Below are 22,574 nucleotides of genomic sequence, written 5' to 3' on the forward strand. Positions count from 1 at the left end.
AAGTGCTGGGATTACAGGCATGAGCCACTGCGCCTGGCCTAACCTAGTGTTTCTTAAATATTACAGAACCCAAGTAACAAATTTGGGGAAAAAGCTCCAAACTGGGAAAAGTTCTCTATCGAATCAACAATTTCATGGCTTGGGCCTCTGGAATCTTTACTGTGAAACATATTTCATGGCCTAAGTCAAAAGTTAACCAGAAACCCAACTATACAAATTTGTAACTTTAAAGATACCTGGGTTTCTGTTGCCATAAGTTTGAATAATTCTTATTTTCATAAAATATTATCAAAGCACTCTCCCTGGGGCCTTTACTTGTATAAAAACTTTCACTACTTCATGATTCTTATGAAATGTGATTACCAAAACATATATCCTTCTCTATAAAATATATAGGAAATAATCTATCTGCATAAAAATATTCTAGCTGTCTGCATAATTTAGTCTTGCATATATCAGAAATCTGATGTTTAACTTAAAAGATACATAGATTGATCCTAATTTTACTATGTATATTAACCAGGCATATCAAAACATTGGAGAACAATGGCAGCAAAAATGAACTATACATAAATTAGAAAGGAAGTTACATCTGGGCAGCAAAGCCTTTTAACATGTATTTAACATCCTTGTATGTCTAGGTGGATACTATAATAGAGAAACTTTCTTGACTGGAGAATAAGGTAGAAAGTTGGTGCAACTCACGAGCTCACAAATAGGTAGTAATTCCAAAGCAGAAAAGAAGAGAAAAAAATATTAAATTGGAAACGTAAGTCTGAGACACAACTTAAAAATAATTATCTGAGAACTTCAAAGCTTTCAAGTTCAAATTTCTCTAGGTATTAATTCTAACAACTGCATAAATCAGATCACAAACAACACAGATATTCAAACTGGGTATTAATATAACTATCAGCAATTTAACCATTTTTAGTCTTTCTGTTGCATTCCTACACAATGCTTTTTTCATGATTATTCTTTAAAAATGACACAGCATGAATTTGCTTAAATTCACCTCTCTTTTTCAGCATACTTCAGTACATTGCTTAAATTCACCTGTCTTTCAGTATATTTAGCACAGTCTCTGATGATGTAACAGAATCATGTCATTCTCATACTGATCAATGAAGAAGCTATCCTTAAATTTTAGAAAACCTGCTCTGTACAAAGGACCACTATAAAAACCATCACAGATTTTACTATTTGCAAAGAAGCTCAGATAATAAAACCATTTCATGGCATTTCAGAGCTACAGGGATGGATGAGAAAAGCAAAAACAACAATAACAAAATTAACAAAAAACTTACTTTGATGGCTCCCCAAAGATAACAACTTCATTCTACGACTAATGCACTTAGGGAATGATCAGCGGGCAAGTCCTGTTGCACTTAGGGAAATGATTAGTAGGCAAGTTCTGTTCCCAAGATGTCAATAACCAAATCACGTAAGAATTTAAAACTAAATCTTTAGCCATGAATTATATATTGAAGTCAGGAAGAACCAGGCAGACTGCATAAGATGGGAGTATCTAATCCCTCATGACTTTTGCCCTAATTCTCTAAACTCTAACAATACTGGCCGCCTTGCTGTTGCCCAACTGGACCTCAGTCTTGATCCCTGCCTTGACGCAGAGGAATGCAATCCAAGTCTCTGCTAAACTGTTACCTCCTGAGAGAAGTATCTCTGACTTCTCATCTAAACAAGCCTCATCTGATTTATTCACAGCTGTATGACCAGCAACAAGGACAGGATCCGACACAAATGCTCAATAAGTACTTCTTGAATGAATTCATTAATCTACATATAATTTAATACAGAAACAAATCTGATGATAATTTAAAAACAAGTATATTAACAAAACATCTGATATCCAATCCCAATTTGAAGTCCAGAAAAAAACAGACTTAAAATCAGATCTCTATACTTGCTATTGGCTTTTGGAAATGAGTGAGTAAAACATGAAAAATTCCACGTAGATATAAAGTTACATGTTAGTTCTGAGAAATCACAGCACATATATAATGATTCCATGTTACATAGAGTCCGTAAAGATCTGATGATTCACAAGCAAAGACAAAAGTTTGGTATTAGTGTCTTAAGTATACTCTATTTAATACACATCATAGTATTTTAAAAGTATAATCTAGAATATAAACAAAAGCATAAAAGGTATAACGATCTAGAATATAAATATGCAAAATGAGATTACTAGAATCCAATCCAATCATTAACTAAATAAAAATTAAAAGTGTTAAATATGGCTTGGTCAGAATATATAGAAATAACCATTTTTAGGAGGTTAAAAAAAGAAAGTTTGCTAAACGTGAACCAAAGGCTTATATTCACAGATACCCAAGTATTTAGTTCTGTTAATTACATACTCTGTAAGCATTATAATCACTACAACCCATCTCTTTAAAGAGCGTAAGACATTACATTTTTAAAAACAAAGAATATTATGCCAAAAAGCTCTCCCAAACTGACCTCCTAACTTAATGGCTTTAAATACTGACCAGGTGGCACTGCCCTACTTGCAAGTTAATCAAATCAGCTTTTGTTTACATATATTCAACTTAGTTTGAAGGAAAAGAAACACGAAACAGGATACCCATGAATCAATACACCACACAGATCAATCAGCACAAGTGATCGACAAAGAAAAATGTTTGAAATAAAAAATATAAGAGAATATTTTCTTCAACATGTGCTACTGACATAAAATCCCTGGAACAAAAGAAATCTACAGCCAAATTAACTTACCGTTACAGATTTCAGTGTCATACCATGGTAGGTTCCCATAGTGTCAATTTTGAAGCCTTCCGTTTCTATGAAAAAAAGAGGCTTACTGTTAAGATTTTATAGATCATGTATCTTATGACCTATAACAAATCTAAAGTAATAATCTACATTGAATGTCATGGTTCAAAAGTATAACAAAGCCTTGAATCTACTATGTAAAATTAAATTCCATATTTGTGAAGATAAAAACTTTAGAAAGGACACTAGGGTAAAAAATACTAATATATTAAATACAGACCAGCAAGCCTATTGTGTAGAAGCTGGTTAAGACTATCTCTGCAATTACGTTCAAAAATTAGATTGAATATTTTATAACCCCAAATTACTTACTACTAATACTCAATGACAGTACCATTAAAAGCACCTAATAGCATGAGAAGACCCAAAGTTATAAAAAGTAGTGTTCCAAAGTTTCAGTCATAGGCATATACTTATTTTTATATACATACATACATATATATACACACACACACATTTTTTTTTTTCTTTTGAGATAGGGTCTCACTCTGTCACCTAGCCTGGAGTACAGTGGCACAATCTCAGTTCACTGCAACCTCTTCTCCCATCCCTCCTCCGCAGGTTCAAGCAATCCTCCCACCTCAGCCTCCTGAGTAGCTAGGACCACTGGCACCACTGTACCCAGCTATTTTTTTGTATTTTTAGTAGAGATGGGGTCTTGCCATCTTGGTCAGGCTGGTCACAAAGTACTGAACTCAAGCAATCCTCCTGCCTCCACCTCCAAAAGTGCTGGGATTACAGGTGTGAGCCACAGCAATCAACCATATTATATATTTTATAGACAGCAGTGTTGTAAATAATGATTGGAGTGCCAGGACAGAATCCCAATATGCCTTTCTGCAAAGGCAAATATTTTACATACTGCGAGCCTTAAAATCTCTGTCACAACTACCCAATTCTGTATCTGTAGCGCAAAAACAGAATAAACAATATATGTGATCAAATGGGGGCAACCCAATTTGGCCCATGGAGGGTTATATTTAGTTTTGGAGATGTAATTTACCAACCTCTGCTTTATATAATTCATTCCCCAAGAAAAACATTGAATACTATAACGAAAGAATGGACGTAGTCTTTCTATGGCACATATCCAGTGCATGCCTTTATCAACTAAATGAAGTCAGCACACAAAATTCATTGCATCAAGGCAACATATCATTTAAAAAAAACTTAAGATTTCAGATTATGCATAAAAATATCATTAACTTCCAGCTGCTTTTACTTAATATTTTCATGAATCAAGTCATGATGAATGAAGATTCCAAGAGGAAGTTACACTGACATTAGTCTCACCTCACAACTGCAGAAATGGTTCACTATTGCATTAGCCACAATATCACGTAGACCATCACAAAATAAGTCCTCCCACCATTGCTCAAAATCTGTTTCCAAGTTCTCAATGCACATACACATTTATAACTTGAGAAACATGACTTAACATATAAAATCTCTACTTTATATAAAAACAAAAGCAGTATGAATAACAGCAAACATTTATAGATAATTTACTTACCTATCAGATACTATTCTGGGAACCTAATATTTATTAACCAGTCCAATACTCACAATAACCATAAGAGACAGGTACTATAGTAATATTTTAATTACACACACGAGAAAACTAAGGCAGAATGCAGTTAAAGTAACATTAAAATTCACACAAAAATTTAATATGACATAAGCTATCTGGATCCAGAATCCATGCTATTAACCAAGGGTTGGCCAACTTTTTTCTGTAAAGGGCCAAATAATATTTTTAGGCTTTGTAGGCTACACAGTCTCTACTGAAACAATTTTATACTGATGTCACAAAGCCAAAGCAGCCATATATAAAATACATAAATGAATGAGTGTGGCTGTGTCCCAACAAAATGTTATTTAAGAAAAATTGCAGTGGGTAAGATCTGGTCTGTAGACATTACTTTGCCAACCCTTACCCTACCCAAACATCAGCCCATACTGTCTCTCAAGTTCAACACAACCACACTAAGGGGAAGATAAGAATTAAGCAACTTGCCTTCTTTTCCTTTGAATCTTTCCTGATCGTATCTGTTATAGGCAGCTGGGATAGGCTGTTTGGTGCGCAAAGTAGGATCCTGTAAAAAAATTAATTATGAGTTATTTGTTAGTATTTTTAAATGTCACTTATTTAATGTGCTGGAGTGCAGTAGTGTGACCATGGCTCACTGCAGCCAAGACCTCCTGGGCCCAAGTGATCCTCCCCGCTCAGCCTTCCAAGTAGCTGGGACCACAGGCATGTACCACCACACTCAGCTAATTTTTTTTTCTTTAATTTTTTTTACAGAGACAAAGTTTCACCACGCTGCTCAAGCTGGTTTTGAATCCCAGCCTCAGGTGATCGACCTCAGTCTCCCAAAGTGCTAGGATTACAGGTTATGAGCCACTATACCTGGCTAAAGTATCTTTATGACCTAATACTCTTCCCTCCAGTAATAATTGTTTTAACAAAACAAAACAAAAAACCCTTAAATTCAAAGTATGTTGAGTTTAGTTTTAGAGACTTTTAGCTGAATTATCCACCAAACTATTAATCCTTAAATAAACATGAAAGCCATGATGATTAATCCATTATAAACAGAGTAAGACTGAAGTAAGAGGTATCTTTTTTAAAATAATTAGAAAAGGCTGTTAGTCTAATGATGCATTATTTAATCACAAATACTTTATCAAAACTCACAATGTTTAACAAACTAAAAACACATATTTAACAATATTCTCAAAGCTACTTGGAAAATTCATGAAGACTGAAATACTTTTCATTTTATTACAATAGGCTTCTATATCAAATATTATGCCAAATATACTTATCAATACCTATCAAGAATGATAAATGGACGCTTACTTCACACTAGGCATATACTTCTATAGTCAAGGGCCAAACATTAAAACCTTCAAGTATTCTAACGATTATATAAATATACAGAAAGAATATTCAGTCACAAATGGTAGAACTGTTTTAAGGTTTGACATGTTTCCTATCAACCGCTATTCGAAATGTCAACCAATTCATAATTCTAAGTACCCTGTGCTTTGCCATCATAGCTCTTACTTCACTACCTTTAAAAAAATATATATATCTAATAAGTAAGGAACTGCTGAAGGATCTAGGTTACATGGTCATTATGAGAATCTAACTAAACCCTGATGATCTGAGGTGGAACAGTTTCATTCCAAAACCCTCCCCCAATTCGTGAAAAAACTGTCTTCCACGAAACTGGTCCCTGGTGCCAAAAAGGTTAGGGACTGCTGTATTAGACTACAAGCTCAAAGAAAGTAGGGACTATAATCTTTCTCATTATTGTATCTCAGGATCACTAGCAGACTGTCTAATAGTAGGCTCTTAAGTACTTGATGGAGAATCAACTAAAAGTATTTATCTAATTATCAACAAAAGTCTACCATCTTTAAAAGTTAAATTCCAACAATTTCATGAGCAAATAAAACTACTACAAAGTAGTTGCAAAGGCTGTATTAGTACTCTAATACATTTCAATATGCCTTTTAAAACCTGACATAGTTTTAAAAATATAGAAGATTCTTTGGCAGCCTAAGGCAGGCAGATCACCTGAGATTAGAAGTTCAAGACCAGCCTGGCCAACATGATGAAACCCCATCTCTACTAAAAATACAAAAATTAGCCAGGCATGGTGGCATGTGCCTGTAATCCCAGCTACTTGGGAGGCTGAGGCAGAAGAATCACTGGAACCCAGGAGGTGGACGTTGCAGTGAGCCAAGATCAGGCCAGTGACTCAGGCCTGGGCAACAGAGTGAGACTCTATCTCAAAAAAAATTTTTTTTTAATAAATTTTCTATTTATAGAATCTTCTATTTTCTATAGCAGAAAACAGAAACAATTTCATTTGTGTTTTGTTCCTTTGTTGAATCATATGAAAATAGCTGGAAGGATTTTCAACAAAATTAGAGTATGTTTGAATTTAAATACAGGCTGTATGTCATACATGAAATTTACTTTGGGAGGGTCTTAAATGGCATTTCAAAGAGAAGGCAGTCAACTCTCAGAGCAGCTGAAATGAAGGCACAATTAAAGGAAAGCATGGCTGGTGACCAGGAGAAATACATTCACCAAGGTGTAACAGATATAATGTCAAAAAGAACCCCAAACTGGGAGGTAACAGAGATTTATGTTATTAACAATGGTTAGTGATTGTCCCAAGCAACAATGAGTAGGCCAGCCACAGTTTACCTAAAATAAATAAAGGGTTTTCCTTAATTAACCTTTTTCAGACTCTGACCCAGGTATATTAAGAATTACTGCTGTGGTTAAGAATTACTGCTGAAGTAAGTAACTTTTAATGCTGGGAAGGGCTTTCACATCTTTCAGATATTCTGAAGCAGCAAAAGGTTTAGAAACCACTGATTTTAAAATGTGAAGATGTCTTCAATGTTACTACACTGCAATGTAAGTGGCAACTTCATTAAAATTACTGTAAAGCAGTAAAGCATTCTTACCACAGGTGCTGCATTTGGGGCTGGTCGCTGTTCAGGTGCACGCCCTTCTTCTCTGGCTTTTACAGATTGAAGAATTGCAAAAATGTTCTTGGAAAAATTCTAAAACATAAATGGATTTTAATTAAGCCCACTTTAAATATACAATAGTAAATTTACTTAATAAATAATTTAAGACTAAGTTATCTTACTATCAATTCTTCCCTACTATGTATGTCATAATAAGGTACCATTATTATACACAAATGTAAAAATCAGCCACTAAGATATTCATCCAGAGACTGATTATTGTAAATCCCATGGTATTCATCATTTTCATTTTACTTAAACTGCTACAAATGTATTCATATATTTCATATTCGGCATCTGTTCAAATATAAAACCAGAAAACAAGTAAAAATCTAAATAAGGCCAGGCGCAGTGGCTCACGCCTGTAATCTCAGCACTTTGGGAAGCCAAGGCGGGTGGATCACGAGGTCAGGAGATCAGGGCCATTCTGGCTAACATGGTGAAACTGTCTCTACCAAAACTACAAAAAATTAGCCGGGTGTGGTGGGAGGCACCTGTAGTCCCAGCTACTCGGGAGGGTGAGGCAGGGGAATGGCGTGAATCTGGGAGGTGGAGCTTGCAGTGAGCCATGATAAAGTTGGAAAGTACAAGTACAAATGCTCTTCGACTTATGATGCAATTACATGCTGATCAAAAGTCAACACAGCTAACTAATCTGACTACTTTTTCCTTCAAGAAACATTCTTCCTTCATGCTACAGATTGAATGTCTCCTCTAAAACTCATGTCGAAATTTTACTCCATTGTAATAGTATTAGGAGGTGGAGACTTTAAGAGGTGATTAGGTAAGTCATAAGGGCTCCACCCTTACGAATGGATTAATGTTGTTATTGCAAAAGTGGGCTCAGATTCCCGATATAATAAGTTTGGCCCCATTTCTCTCTGTGTCTCATTTGCTTGCTTGCTTGCTTGCTTCTGCCTTCTGCCATGAAATGACCCTCACCAGATGCCACTGCTATGCTCTTGGATTTCCCAGCCTACAGAAATGTGAGAAATTTCTTGTCACAAATTACCCAGTCTGTGATATCCACAGCAGCAGAAAACAGACAAAGACCCTTGGCCTCTGAGATGCTACTCTCTCTTGGTTTTACCCCTAATGTCTGACAGTTCCTTTGGGGTTCTTCTTATGCTGCCTATCAATCGCTTAACATTTGAAGGAATATGTAGTAAGAATCTACTCTAAGCCAAATACCTTGCTTGGCACTTGGGTACAATCATGATCAAAAAAGACATGGTCACTGCCCTCATGAACCTCAAATACAACATAATTTCTCTTCTTTAAACAAAGCATTCTGTTTCCTTGGCTTGTACCACTCTTCCCACCTTACCCCTTTCACCTCTCTCACTAGTTTGTATTCTTTAGGTGTCACTCCTCTTTACTCTCAATTAAGTTAACTGCCCTTGCTGGGTGTCTGCCCTACAATGTACCTAATAATTACTGCTTATTTAATTTTGACTTCTGCTAAAGAGTGTAACTTCTGTGAGAGCTAAGACCAATGCACCTCCGGTCAGTGCTTAGCACTGGCCTAGTTTGTAGATGTTAAATACTATACAAATAAATATGTATATAAAATGAGAGGCTGCTTGAAACATCACTATTATCACTATATCAGTTGCAGTGCTAACTAATTCCTATAATTCTCTGGAGCAGCAAATATAAGTCTCAGGACCCCTTTGCACTCTTACAAATTACTGAGGACCCCAAAGAGCTTTAAGTTTGTGTGAATTACAGTATCTATTGAATTAAAGATTAAAACTGAAAAAAATTTAAATTCTTTTAAAAATAAGACAGGATTTCATGTAAACATAATAGCATATTTCATGAAAAATCACTTTTCAAAATGCATAAAGGTAATGACAAGAAACAGTGGCAGGTTTTTAATTTTTGCAAATTTCCTTAATCTCTGGCTTAATAGAAGACAGCTATATTCTCAGATAGGCTTCTACATTCAACATTCACTGTGCTCTCTTATTTGGTCAAAGAATACAGAGAAAACGTATCCTCACACAAACAGTTGGAAAAGGGAAGAACATTCTAGTAGTTTTTCAGGTAACTGTGGATAGTCTTCTTTGATATCATATCATAATGCAATAAATGGTTCTTAAAGGTTAATGCAACATGGAAACCACATCCATAAACTTTTTGTATAGGTACTTTAAAATCCATCAGTCTCTCTTGCTCTTTAAATGAACTTTTTACCCATGTATGATTTGTGACAGCATTCACTGGTCATCTGGAAAATATCAGTCACTGAATTATGCACATTTTCCAAATATTAACATGGTTAATTATACAGTATCAACAAACTATACTTGTTAATATTATTTGTAAAAGACGCACTAGAAGACTTTAAGAACTAGAAAAATGCTTGTTTCTTTACTTATGGGTAGAAAAAGGATTAGAAAAGTGTTATGGTGACAGCAGCATAAAGAAACTTCCCAAAATTCTAATTTTCTCATGAAAGCTCTCATTTTATCATTGGCAACAAATACTATCAGTTGCTTTCCTTGAAGGAACATATTTATTTCCTTCACTTTCAAAAAAAAAAAAAAAATCTGTCAAATAACCAAGTCTGAATAACACTCTAATAAAAAAATGTTGATTCAGTTCATACTTCATACAATGGCACAAGTCTCTTGATGAGAATAACCATCATGTTTGCAGAAGTGCTTTCTACATTCCAATTTCATCACACAAAATATTAAAAAGACATACTTGAGGGTCAAGATTTAACAAAATTCATAAATTTTAAAAACATCATCAAGGACATTAGTGAGTAAAGAACACAATGGCTACCAGTAAAGTTAAGTGCCATTGCCTTGATTCACACCAAGACCAGCAGTTTTACCAACCATTGATTTTGCGCCATCACTGCAAAGGTCAATACAGTGAAAAATGCACATAAAATCTTAGTCTTATTATAAAAATAGTTGGAAATATATGAAAAGCAAATCTCACTACTTTAAAAATAAAGAGGAATTAATCAATATTATCATCAATCTGCTATGTAATAGAATTACGGGTGATTAACATCTTCCTTCTAGTAATATCCTTTTATCAGTTTTTCAACGACGAACATACACTAATTTATATATGTTTATATACATTTCTCTTCAGATGGTATAAATCTTTCACCTAATTTATAGAAGTTTAAAAGTGTGTTTTCTAAATGGCATTATAAAATCAAGTTGCTTTATTTGGGGTCCTTGAAAAAAATAACAACATATGTATACTTCTCATGAAATCTTTTTTTTTTTTTTTTTTTTTTTAGACAGAGTCTTACTCTGTCACCCAGGCTAGAGTGCAAAGGCACAATCTCAGCTCATTGTAACTTCCACCTCCCAGGTTCAAGCGATTCTCCTGGCTCAGCCTCCTGGGTAGCTGGGATTACAAGAGCACGCCACCATGCCCAGCTAATTTTTGTGTTTTTAGTAGAGACGGGGTTTCACCATGTTGTCCAGATTGGAACTGAACTCCTGACCTCAACTGGTCCACCTGCCTTGACTTCCCAAAGTGCTGGGATTACAGGCGTGAGCCACCGCACCCAGCCTCTCATGAATCTTCAACCTTTTGTTCCTGAAACTCAAAAAATAAGAAAGCCCTGATAACTAGTAATAATGAAGGCCCTGATAACTAGTAATAATGAAGGTCTATCTAAAATCCACAAGGCTTTAAGTATCTAGAGTATTTTTTTTATTCTCACCTGCCTAAGAGTATTTTTAGAGTGTACCTGATAAAAACAATACACAGACTATCAAAGTATTTTTTTAAATGCTAATAATACTCATTTACACAAGCCTAGCTACAATTCTTTTATTAACTTACTTTTTAAAAGATATAGTGGTACCAACAATATTAAATCAGTAAGTTTAGAAATGATGGTACAATCCTGCCACCTAGAGCTCAAAGAAAATTGTTCACCTCAATTACTTGAAAAAGTAATGCCTGGTCTAAAAGTTAGGTAGGGTATATCACCTGTTTTTATTCCTCTACTATGAGTTTGAGATTTTTTGATTTGAATGAACACTGGTGGATCAACATAAGTCACAATATTACTCAAGTATTAGCCATAGTAGACAGTGAAAATCAGTATCAACAAATCATTTTATTGTAAAGAGCAAAAATGGAAGTTCACTCACATCCTCAGATTTCTCTACAATTCTAAGCTCTGGAGAATGATTCTTAAACTTAACCTTAGGTACTTTGTAAAACAAGTCAAAGTACAAAAGAAAAAGAAATGATTATTTTCTTCATATACTCTTTTCATAACTTTACTTCTACTAAAATAGCAATGTAAATTGAAGGCTAAAATCCCAAAATTCTACAACCAAAACCAATTTGCCTAAAACAGTGTTAAATTTCAGTTTCACAAGTAACCTTGCACACTTCAACATTCTTACTAGATTATCACTATTAACGAGTGTGCATCAGTGGAGAAAACATTTAAGAGAAAATTGAGGCACCGAAGAGGAAAAGACAAATGAAAGTAAGTACATAAATCAGGGTAAATGCATCCTCTTTTTGGAGATCCATGAAAATACTGGACATTCAAGTATTTCAGATTTTTATCTTTCAAAATATAAAGTGCGTATCTCCTTTAACCAGCACTTTGTTTCCAAGAATTAATCCTTTGTCTATATACACATAAATACACAAAGGTATATGTACAACAATATGTCCGGTTTTCTAATGCATTATTCGTAACAGTGAAAAGGGAAGGAGGAAGAGAGGGAAACAGGAGGAGAAAGAGAGGAAGGCAGAGGGAGGTAGAGAGAAGAAAGGAAGGCCAGAGAAAGGGAGAAAAATCGCACCCTCTTTGGAGCAAAAACAAAAGAAAACAATTTCCACTAACAGGGAACAAATGAAAAAACTGCTATACCCACACAACAGAATATAGTGTATAAAATATACTCAATAAATGTTTGCTACAGATTTCCATAAGTTCTCTACTATGTGGGAAAAAAATGATGGCATTAATAACCAGAGAACTTGTCATCAATATTATTCCTTGTTTATTAGGTTTAAGCAAAAATGACTCAACAGGAAAACCGGACCATTCTTTGATTTGCAAATCATGTGTGAAGGAGCTTGTATTTTGATTCCTACTTTTTCATCAGCATCTCTGATGAATAACAACCATATTCAAGAATGGAATGGTAAAAATCACCATCTGGAAATCTACATTATTACTGAGCTCTCAAAGAGATAAAACTTGAAACTTCCACCTAAAAGCAAACTTTAACCAATTCTATAACCACAGATTAAACACACACACACACACACTCTCTCTCTCTCTCACTCCAATGAATGAGTAAAATAAATTACCTTTCCTGTGCTTTGTAAGATGGTTGTTCGTGTCCTCCATACTCTCTCTCTGCTGACAATATCTCGGGTCACATCTACCTCAGCATCCACAAAACTCCTCTGTTTAAGGGCAGTTATGTCATCATCTAGATCAGTCTTGATAGTAGATCTTTTCTTAGCCATAATTTTGGCTTTGATTGCAGCAATTTTTTCCACTGACATAGCTTCAGATAAAGACCTAAAAGCAATTTCTTTTTTAAATTTTCACAGCAAGGATTCCTGGAGTGTATCATAAATATATTTTGTTACATTTATAAATTTCTAGTAAAAACACTTTAAGGGCAATAATTAAGGTTTTCTTATCTGTAAGACTGACTTGCTATTCTGCAATTACATAAAATTTTTATAAAGAATTTATGTCAAGATACGACTCTAACAGCAAATCAGTAATTTCTTAGAAGTACCAATGCAACAAAATTCTTGATGGTTTTTCATCTCTTCCCTGCAAAAAAGCAGGACTCATTAATATAGGTGCTTTTCTTTGTATTTTTTCTGTCTACAGAAATTACACACACACACAGAGGCCACTTTGGAAGGGGGTAAAAAATCCACCCTACAGAAAGTTCAAAGCCTAGGTTTTCCTTGAAATTTATTTCAAGGTTTCAAACTTGTATGCCATAGTGCAGAACATAATTAAGTGACATGCTTTTATGTCACAAAAACATACTCCTTTAATCTCTGGAAGATAAAACCATATTTTATACAGTTTCCTTTTTCTTCCCTTTCCTTGATTTTCAAATAGGCAAAATAGTAAAAAGAGACTATGTTTGCAGAAATATGAAAAAAGACCTAACACTGAAAGTATACATGTCATAAAACGATAATCTTAAGCAAAGTATCTTTTATCATGTAAAATGAGAAAAAGAATTAAAAAGTGTTTGGGTACCTTAATAACAGTAGACAAAAATATTACTTTAGTCACAAGATGAAAATCTTGAATTATGTTTACACAAAATCTGGAAAAAGGATGAAAATTCCTGCAGGTTTAAATACAGTAGTATTATATAGTATTCTAATTTTATTTAGATTAGGTATGAAGGTACTTTATAGTAGTGCTCATATGCACCTGGCATTTGATGCATTTTGTGTAATACTGTGCAGATTTCTCGTAAAATCTAAAGCACACCAGCATACCTTAAGCCAAATTCAAATACAGTACTCCTCTGTTTGGCTTTCCACAGTTTCAGTCACCCGCTATCAACCACAGTCCAAAATATTAAATGGAAAATTCCAGAAATAAATAATTCGTAAGTTTTAAATTATGTGCCATGCTCAGTAGCCTGTTGAAATCTTGTACTGTCCTGCCTGGGACACTTGCCTGGGATATCCAGACATGAATGATCCTTTTGTCCAATGTATCGATACTGTACACACTACCTGCCCAGTAGTTGCTTAATAGCCATCTTGGTTATCAGATTGACGATGGCAGCATCCAAGTACTTATGTTTAAGTAGCCCTTATTTTACCTAATGGCGGCCCCAAAACACAAGAGTAGTGACGCTAGCAATTCGCATATGCCACTCCCAAAGTGCTTCCCTTAAATGACAAGGTGACCTTGGGATTCCTTGGCTGGAGTTCAGGACTATCCGAGGTTTCAGGCACCCACTGGAGGTCTTGGAACATATCCCCGGAAGGCGGCTGGGTGACTACTGTACTTCTCCAAACTATAATCAAGCCTCCAATGGACTTTGAAACATAGAACTTCTAGTTACAGCCAAGATGAAGTACCAGAGACTAGACTAACCCTCCAGCCTTTAAATAACCAGTCAAAATACATAAAACAATGGTTTACTAGATGCTAGATATCAAGCAATGAAGGACAGTAATTCCCTAACAAATGAGAAACAAACAAGGTAAGCCCTATGACTGCCTCAGCTTATTGCCTTGTAAGTTTCCAAGACATGGCCTTGGCAGGAGAACCCATATAGAACTGAGCGGATTCTCGGATAAGAAGAAATGGAGCTGGGATTACAGCAAGACCAAGATAGTTAGAATTCATAGGTCAGAACACCTGAGAAGTGTATAGAAGGTCCCCCTGACATACCCCAGCAGAATTCTGACTAACACAAATATGAAGAAACTAAGGCTGAATAAAGAACCACCCAAGTGGATTAGACAGAATAATGCCTAGTGGTCACACAAGGTGAAGAATAGTGCCTGTTCCACTAGCCAGAATGAAACCTCATGTTCATGAGGTATTACGTACTCAGAATGGTCTTGCCTCAGTGGGTGGGGAATAATTACCCTAGCAGACCAATGTTCAGATAAGTTAAAATCAAGACCAAAACTGTTTCCAAGAGATTTAATTGTGTCCCAAAAAAAGCTAAAGACGATGTGGGGAAATATAACAATATCTAGCACTTGACAAGGTAAAAAGTATACACAATGTTTGGTGTGCAATCAAAGATCACATGACATGTAATAAAGCAGGAAAATGTAATAAAGCAGACATGTAATAAAGCAGAATTAAGAGAAATATCAATTAATCTCAAGGCATGAAAATAATTACAAGAACTATGTTCTATATTTCAACAAGCTAAATAAAAAGATAAAGTAGGTATGTTTTTTAAAAAACAGCAAAACATACAAAAATTAGCCGGGTGTGGTGGCATATGCCTGTAATCCCAGCCACTCGGGAGGCTGAGGCAGGAGAATCGCTTGAACCCGGGAGGCGGAAGTTGCAGTGAGCCGAGATCACGCCATTGCACTCTAGCCTGGGTCACAAGAGCCAAACTCCATCTCAAAAAAAAAAGAGCAAAACAAACTTGAGATGAAAACTACAAGGTTGGAGACTAAACATGCATGGGATTACAGAAAAAAAAATTAAGTAAAGTTGAAAACACAACAGAAACTATCCAAAAAGAACTCAAAAAAGACTATAACAGACAGAAAATGAATTCAAAAAAAGAAAAGAACATAAGTGAACTGTCAAAGAAAAAAATATTAAAGTTCAGCCAGGCGCGGTGGCTCACGCCTGTAATCCCAGCACTTTGGGAGGCCAAGGCAGGTGGATCACGAGTTCAGGAGTTTGAGACCAGCCTGGCCAACATGGTGAAAACATCGTCTCTACTAAAAGTAGCCGGGCATTGTGGCAGGCGCCTGTAATCCCAGCTACTTGGGAGGCTGAGGCAGAAGAATCGCTTGAAATCAGAAAGCGGAGGTTGCAGTGAGTCAAGATCGCACCACTGCACTCTAGCCTGGGCGAAAGAGCGAAAATCTGTCTCCAAAAAAAAAAAAAAATTAAAGTTCAATACAACAGAAACGATCCAAAAATAATTCAAAAAAGAATATAAACAGACAGAAAAGAATCCAAAAAAAGAAAAAAACATAAGTGAGCTGTCAAACAACTTCAAGTAGAGTCTGAGTAGTTGGAATCCAGAAAAATGAAAACATTTTTAAAAAGTGAAGAAACTATGCCCATCCATTTATGTATTGTCTATGGCTGCTTTCCCTACACCACATAAGCTCAGTAGTTTCAAGAGACCATACTACCTTCAAAGCTAAAAATATTTAATATGTGGCACTTTCCAGAAAAAGTTTGCTGACCTCTGCTGTACATAATCAATAACAGATAACATAAAATGAATTTCTCAACTTATAAAGCAATTTTTAAAAAGAAAGACCAACATGGTAATAGAATCAAGAAGACTTTTCAAAAAGCATGATAAACACATTAACTTCCAATCCCCACACATACTCTTATGAACTAAGAGCACAGAGGCATACAATGAATCCAAGAGGTAAACATAAATGTGGGGAGCATTTTAATATTCCTTTTCCTTATACCTTTACATATATCTAAACTACCTACTTTCTACTTAAAAACAATTCTTACCTAATCTGTTCGGTCTGTACAATCCCTTCTTTGTGACCCTCCAAACGGGCAGCCAATCTCTCTTTATCAAGGCGCACACACTCTTCATCCTGGAAATAACCACTGGTTATTGCATTTTAAATTTTTATTTAACTTTTGAGAAGAAAAAACACTACATATAACTTTTCCTTACCAAATTTCCTACCTCTACAATTCTAGGTACCAGTGTCTTTAGGCCAACTTCAAGACTAAAACTTTTAGCTACCCAAAGATAGTAACAATAAATATACGTTGAATCTTAAGACTAGAATCATCTAATAGCTTAAGAAAAACTTGCTTAGCCACTTTTTTCTTTATGATTAAGTGTTCTTCCCATATCATAGCTGATTTTCTTCAGAAAGACACAACAAATAAATTCATCTTTTTGAGAAAGTTAATCACCAAATGTTATGACAAGCCTTCACCGAAGTCAAAAATTTCATTTTGGCATCTCCATTTTTTTTCCTTCTGTTGCTACAGGTCCTGAATCCATTAGCACTAATCAAAATGCTTTAAAGGAAAACCTTAAAGATTTTCAAAGGATGATCCTTAGAACGTTAGAAACTTCCAACTAAATGCCTCATGGGCCACTTCAAGATCTTGTCTGAAATTCAACCCTAGTAGCTCAGCTTTTATCTAATTCACATATTATGATGTCAAGTAAAACTTAGTCTGAAACGCAAGTGGTTAAAAACAAAACAAAATCTGGTAACCCTGATCTAGTTTAATGTTCACATTCAACAAATAACATAACTGAGGACCAGAGTCAATGACTATGACTAACAGAATACAAAACTGTATAAAAAGCATCAGCATACTCCAGAGATCCAAAAAGGTGTTGGGCTCCAATTCATGTCCTATTATGAACCTACCATGTAAAAATCTTAAAATGAATACATCGGCTGAAATAAATGCAAAAATATTTTGGCAAATGCATCCAACTTTTTCCACATGCAATAAAGATATAGCCCAGATTACTCAAATTCCTCACGAAACTACCAATTTTAAAGACAACTGCGGCCTAGATTTTTATCAAATCAGAAACTCTGCCCTCAGTTTCTCTCTCCTAGTACAGTTCCTTACAGGTCCTCAAAAGACATACACTGAACTGAAAACAAACGCTGAAAACCGTAGCTGTTTATGTAACACATTTCAACCCTACAAATGATTTGAAAAAAAAATGTATTATGCCATTTCCTGCTGATTTTTTAAGTTACTGGAATCCCAGGAAACTAGGACTTCTGCCACGTTGAATTTTTTCAAACAGACTGTGGTGTTCAGATTGTTTCAAATAAATGGCATCCCTTGAGCTGGGTGCAGTGGCTCATGGCAGTAATCCCAGCACTTTGGGAGGCCGAGGTGGGCAGATTGCTTGAGGCCAGGAATTTGAGATCAAATAAATGGTATCCCTAAATTCACACACACTGTTTAACCACAGGTCACAATCTCCTTTCATATAAGGGGAAATATTCAGTTTTACTACCACAAAATTTATACCTAGTGGAATGGCTAGAAACCAGACTGCCAAGGTTCCAACTGGTTCTTCAAACCTCAGCAATTCACTTACTCTGTCTGAGCCTATTCGCTCATAGATGACATGCATGGTTCTACCAACTTAATGAGTTCTGGGAGTACTATGCATATCATCTATGAGTAAATCAGATTACATGAGTTTATACATATAAAGTACTTAGAATAACACATAGCATAGAGCAGTAACAATGAATCAATTATCATTCTCTTAAAAAATATCAGATCCGTGTCTCAGAATATCCTTAATTAAAATTACATTAAAGTAGTAGGTACTTCGTGTTCGCAGCTCTGAGCAGTAAAGCAAGCACCCATAACACATTGTTTCAAAGGTAGGCAAACTACATCCCAAAGACCAATTCTTGCCCGCCATCTGTTTTCTGAAGTTTTTTATAGAAACATAGCCACATCTGTTCATTTATGTATTGTCTATGAGTGCTTTCACACTACAATATTAAATAGTTGCAACATAAACTATATGGCCCATAAAGCTTAAAATATTTACTATCTGGCCTTTCATAAAGAAAGTCTCTATTTTAAAAACCCTGTCTCTATTTGAAAAAAAAAAAAAAAATTAGCCAGGCATGGTGGCAGGCACCTGCAGTCCCAACTACTCGGAGGCTAAGGTGGGGGGATCACTCGAGCCCCGGAGGTCGAGGCTACAGTAAGCTATGATGACACCACTGGACTCCAGCCCGAGTGACAGAGAAAGATTTTGCCTTTAAAAAAAAAAAGAAAGAAAGAAAGAAAAGAAAGGAAAAAGAATTCTGACCCTTGAGCCAATGTTCTTCAATAAGAATATAAAAGCAAAGAAAATAAAATGATTTGTCCATCACATAGCTTGCATGTGTGAGAGCTTAAAACTATAGCTTGAGTTACTTATTAATCAATTGTTCTTTCTACCACAAAAATTTTTCCCAGAAAAACAGCTTCTCAAGTTACTGCAATCAAAGAATCTTTGTTACTACAGAATCCCAATTTCAATAAGAATATAAATAAAATTGTTTAAAATCAAGTTTCTTTACCTCAATTCGTGGTTTCTTTGCTTCTGCTAAAACTTCATCTGCAGCTCGTTTGACTATAAAAGAAAGAGAACTTATTTATTATTTATAATAAATAAATGTGTAGTTTGGAATGGGTTTCCGAAAGTTCAATATAAACATGCAACAAGACATACCTTGAGTAGATCGCTGAAGACCTATTTCTAAGGGAGCGCTTCTGTCTATACTTGCCGATGTTGCTGAAGATATAAAAAGATTCATGTAAGGATTACTATTTCAACATATATATTGGGTATTATTACAAGTGAAATGCTTTAAGTTTTTTATATACTTCTAAATGGTGATTTTCTCTCGGTAAAAAGTTCAGTTTTAAAACAGCTCTGCAAAAACATTTTATTAAAAGACTAATCTATACTACAAAGTCTCTAAGAGGACAAACTATTTTTACCAATTCAGCTTACAAATTACTGAGATGATCTGACTGAAATTAGTTGCTTCAAAGTATATGCTCCAACATCATAACATCGATACCTAAAAAGGTATCTCTAAACATAAATAAGTAAATATATAAACATATATACACAAACACATATATGGGCAAGATTTTCTTAAAGTTAGCATTCACCCTAAACATGCAATTTTCATTTATTCACAACTGGTAAAAACTAAATTACTTTTAAAATTAAATTAATTTTTGAATGGCTCAACAAAAAGGGGTATACCTGTCCCTATTCACCTAGTTCCCACCACCCTATGCAGCCAACTAGTCTCTTACATATCCTTCTAAAATTTCTTTCTGTAGATAGAAGAAATACGAAATTATTTTTACCCTTTTTAATACAAAAGGTGACACACTAAACATACTGTTCTGAACCCTGTTTTCTTTTTTACCTAACAACTTATCTCCCATATCCCTCTAGATCAGTAAGTAGAGCATTTCCTTAACTTTTTTTTGCGATGGAGTCTCGCTCTGACACCCAGGCTGGAGTGCAGTGGCAATCTCGGCTCACTGCAAGCTCCGCCTCCCAGGTTCACGCCATTCTCCTGCCTCAGCCTCCAGAGTAGCTGGGACTACAGGCACATGCCACCACGCCCGGCTAATTTTTTTGTATTTTTAGTAGAGACGGGGTTTCACCGTGTTAGCCAGAATGGTCTCCATCTCCTGACCCTGTGATCGACCCACCTTGGCCTCCCCAAGTGCTGGGATTACAGGCGTGAGCCACCACGTCAGGCCCTCCTTAACTCTTTTTTTTATAGTTACTGAGTACTCTACTGTATGGCCTAACTACAATTTATTTCACTAGGTCCCTGTTGACGAGCTGTTCAATTTTAGTCTTCTGTCATTACAAACAATGGCACAACAATATATTAATACAAAGTCATGTCATATATTTTCATAAATATATAAATGTACATATATATACACATATATACACACACACACACACGTATATATAATGGCAAGAATTTTTTAAAGTTAGCATTCACCAGCAGGGCGTGGTGGCTCACGCCTGTAATCTCAGCACTTTGGGAGGCTGAGGCAGGTGGATCACGAGGTCAGGAGATCGAGACCATCCTGGCTAACACCGTAAAACCCTGTCTCTGCTAAAAAAATACAAAACATTAGCCGGGTGTGGCGGCGGGCGCCTGTAGTCCCAGCTACTTGGGAGGCTGAGGCAGGAGAATGGCATGAACCCAGGAGGCAGAGCTTGCAGTGAGCTGACATTGCGCCACTGCACTCCAGCCTGGGCAACAGAGCGAGACTCCGTCCCAAAAATAATAAAAAATAAAAATAAATAAAATAAAATAAAGTTAGCATTCACCCTACACGTGTAATTTTTAGTTATTCACAACTGGTAAACAAAAGCTAAACAAAATATACCTCTAGGATAAAGTTCTAGACACAGGATTTATTTCTATGTTAAATTTGTAATGTTAGACTGCTGCCAATTCTTCAGTGGGAGTGTAGTGGTGTACTGACTAACATTATAACCAACAATATAGTAGAATATCTGTTTTCTCACTGCTCCACCAGACCACATTATCAAATTTATAGATTTTTGTCTATCAGTTAAAAAAAAAAAATCCTATCTCTGTATAGTTTAAATTTGCAATTCTCTTACTATAAATGAAATTAAGCATTTTTCATGATTTTATCACCTTTTCTGTGAATTTATGACATAATCCACAGAGTGGTCTTTTATGCATAAAGTTCTAAGACCCTTCATATATTAGTGAGATTAGCCCTTTATCTGTGATGAGTTGAAATATTAATATATTTTCCCAGTGTGCCATGTCTTTTGTTTTTTATAGTACAGAACTTTACTACTTTTATCAGCTTGTAACTGAATAATCCCACCTTTCTCCCATTGACCTGACATGTCTCTTTACTAACATGTTAAATTCACATATAGATTTCTCATCTAACAGATAAAGTTGTTTTATTAGTGTATCTATTCATTTAGTTTTTTTTTAATTATCAGGGTTTTAAGTTCTCTAGAATGACTAGCCTTTTCTCAATGCTCTTCTACAAATTTTTAAGATGCTTACTTTTGCCAATGAACTTTAGAATTACCTTGTCTAGTTCTACTCCTATCTCAAGAAAAACCAGAGATTCTTACTGAGACCATGTTAAATGTATAAATTAAGAACTAACGTCTTTACCTATTAGTCTTCCTAAGAATACAGTCTTAATATTTGCTCAACCTTTTCATTAAACTATTAAATTAACAGTCGTTAAAAAGTAGCAAAGCAATATGCTTAGTGACTAAATTTGTCCTATAGAAACTACAGGAAATGACATACATGGATACAGGGCAACTCTACCTTTGATTCTAAAAAGAAAAACCATTTGCTCTGAAGCGCTTCCCCAAAACTAGCCTATTTATCAGGCTCGCCTGTGACGCTTAAGAATAGAGAATCTTAGACTTTATACCACATCTTCTGAGGCCAAAAATAAACAAACAAACAAACACACACACTATTTTCAAACCATATGAACCATCATTTAAAAAGTTACAGAAACACTGCTCCAAAGAATCAAATTTGCTTTGATTTAAAAAAAAAAAAAAAAAATGGCTGGGCGCAGTGGCTCATGCCTGCAATCCCAACACTTTGGGAGGCCAAGGAAGGAGGACTGCTTGAGTCCAAGAGTTCAAGACCAGCCTGAACGATGTAGTGAGACCCCATCTCTGAAATAAAAATAAAAATAAAAAAGTTTCTTCTATCCTTCCCAACTCTATCCTCTTCACAGAACTGAGACTCCCTCTTCAATACTGCTGGGTTCTAAACTTTTGTGTTTGTCTCCCTTGCATGACAGTAAGCATGTTTACATGTTTAAGACAGAGATTTGGCATTTTGCACAATGCATAATGCCTTTAAGAATAAGCATGTAAGGCCGGGCGCGGTGGCTCAAGCCTGTAATCCCAGCACTTTGGGAGGCCGAGATGGGC

General features: G+C 35.5%; 1 protein-coding gene across 3 annotated transcripts in view; it reads right to left on the reverse strand.

Moving 5' to 3' along the window:
• CDC73 (cell division cycle 73) overlaps nt 1-22,574 on the reverse strand; it is a 139,264-nt gene that overhangs the window by 105,974 nt on the left and 10,716 nt on the right. For all 3 annotated transcript variants that reach the window (XM_021929173.2, XM_031657472.1, XM_031657471.1), the window contains 7 exons: nt 19,299-19,361; nt 19,147-19,199; nt 16,574-16,662; nt 12,700-12,916; nt 7,309-7,407; nt 4,835-4,913; nt 2,761-2,825 (listed from right to left, as the gene is read on the reverse strand). In XM_021929173.2, coding sequence (XP_021784865.1) covers nt 2,761-2,825; nt 4,835-4,913; nt 7,309-7,407; nt 12,700-12,916; nt 16,574-16,662; nt 19,147-19,199; nt 19,299-19,361 — 665 coding nt within the window. The remainder of the gene's footprint in view (nt 1-2,760; nt 2,826-4,834; nt 4,914-7,308; nt 7,408-12,699; nt 12,917-16,573; nt 16,663-19,146; nt 19,200-19,298; nt 19,362-22,574) is intronic.

This window comes from Papio anubis, chromosome 1 (assembly GCF_008728515.1).
Source record: "Papio anubis isolate 15944 chromosome 1, Panubis1.0, whole genome shotgun sequence".
NCBI lineage: Eukaryota > Metazoa > Chordata > Mammalia > Primates > Cercopithecidae > Papio > Papio anubis.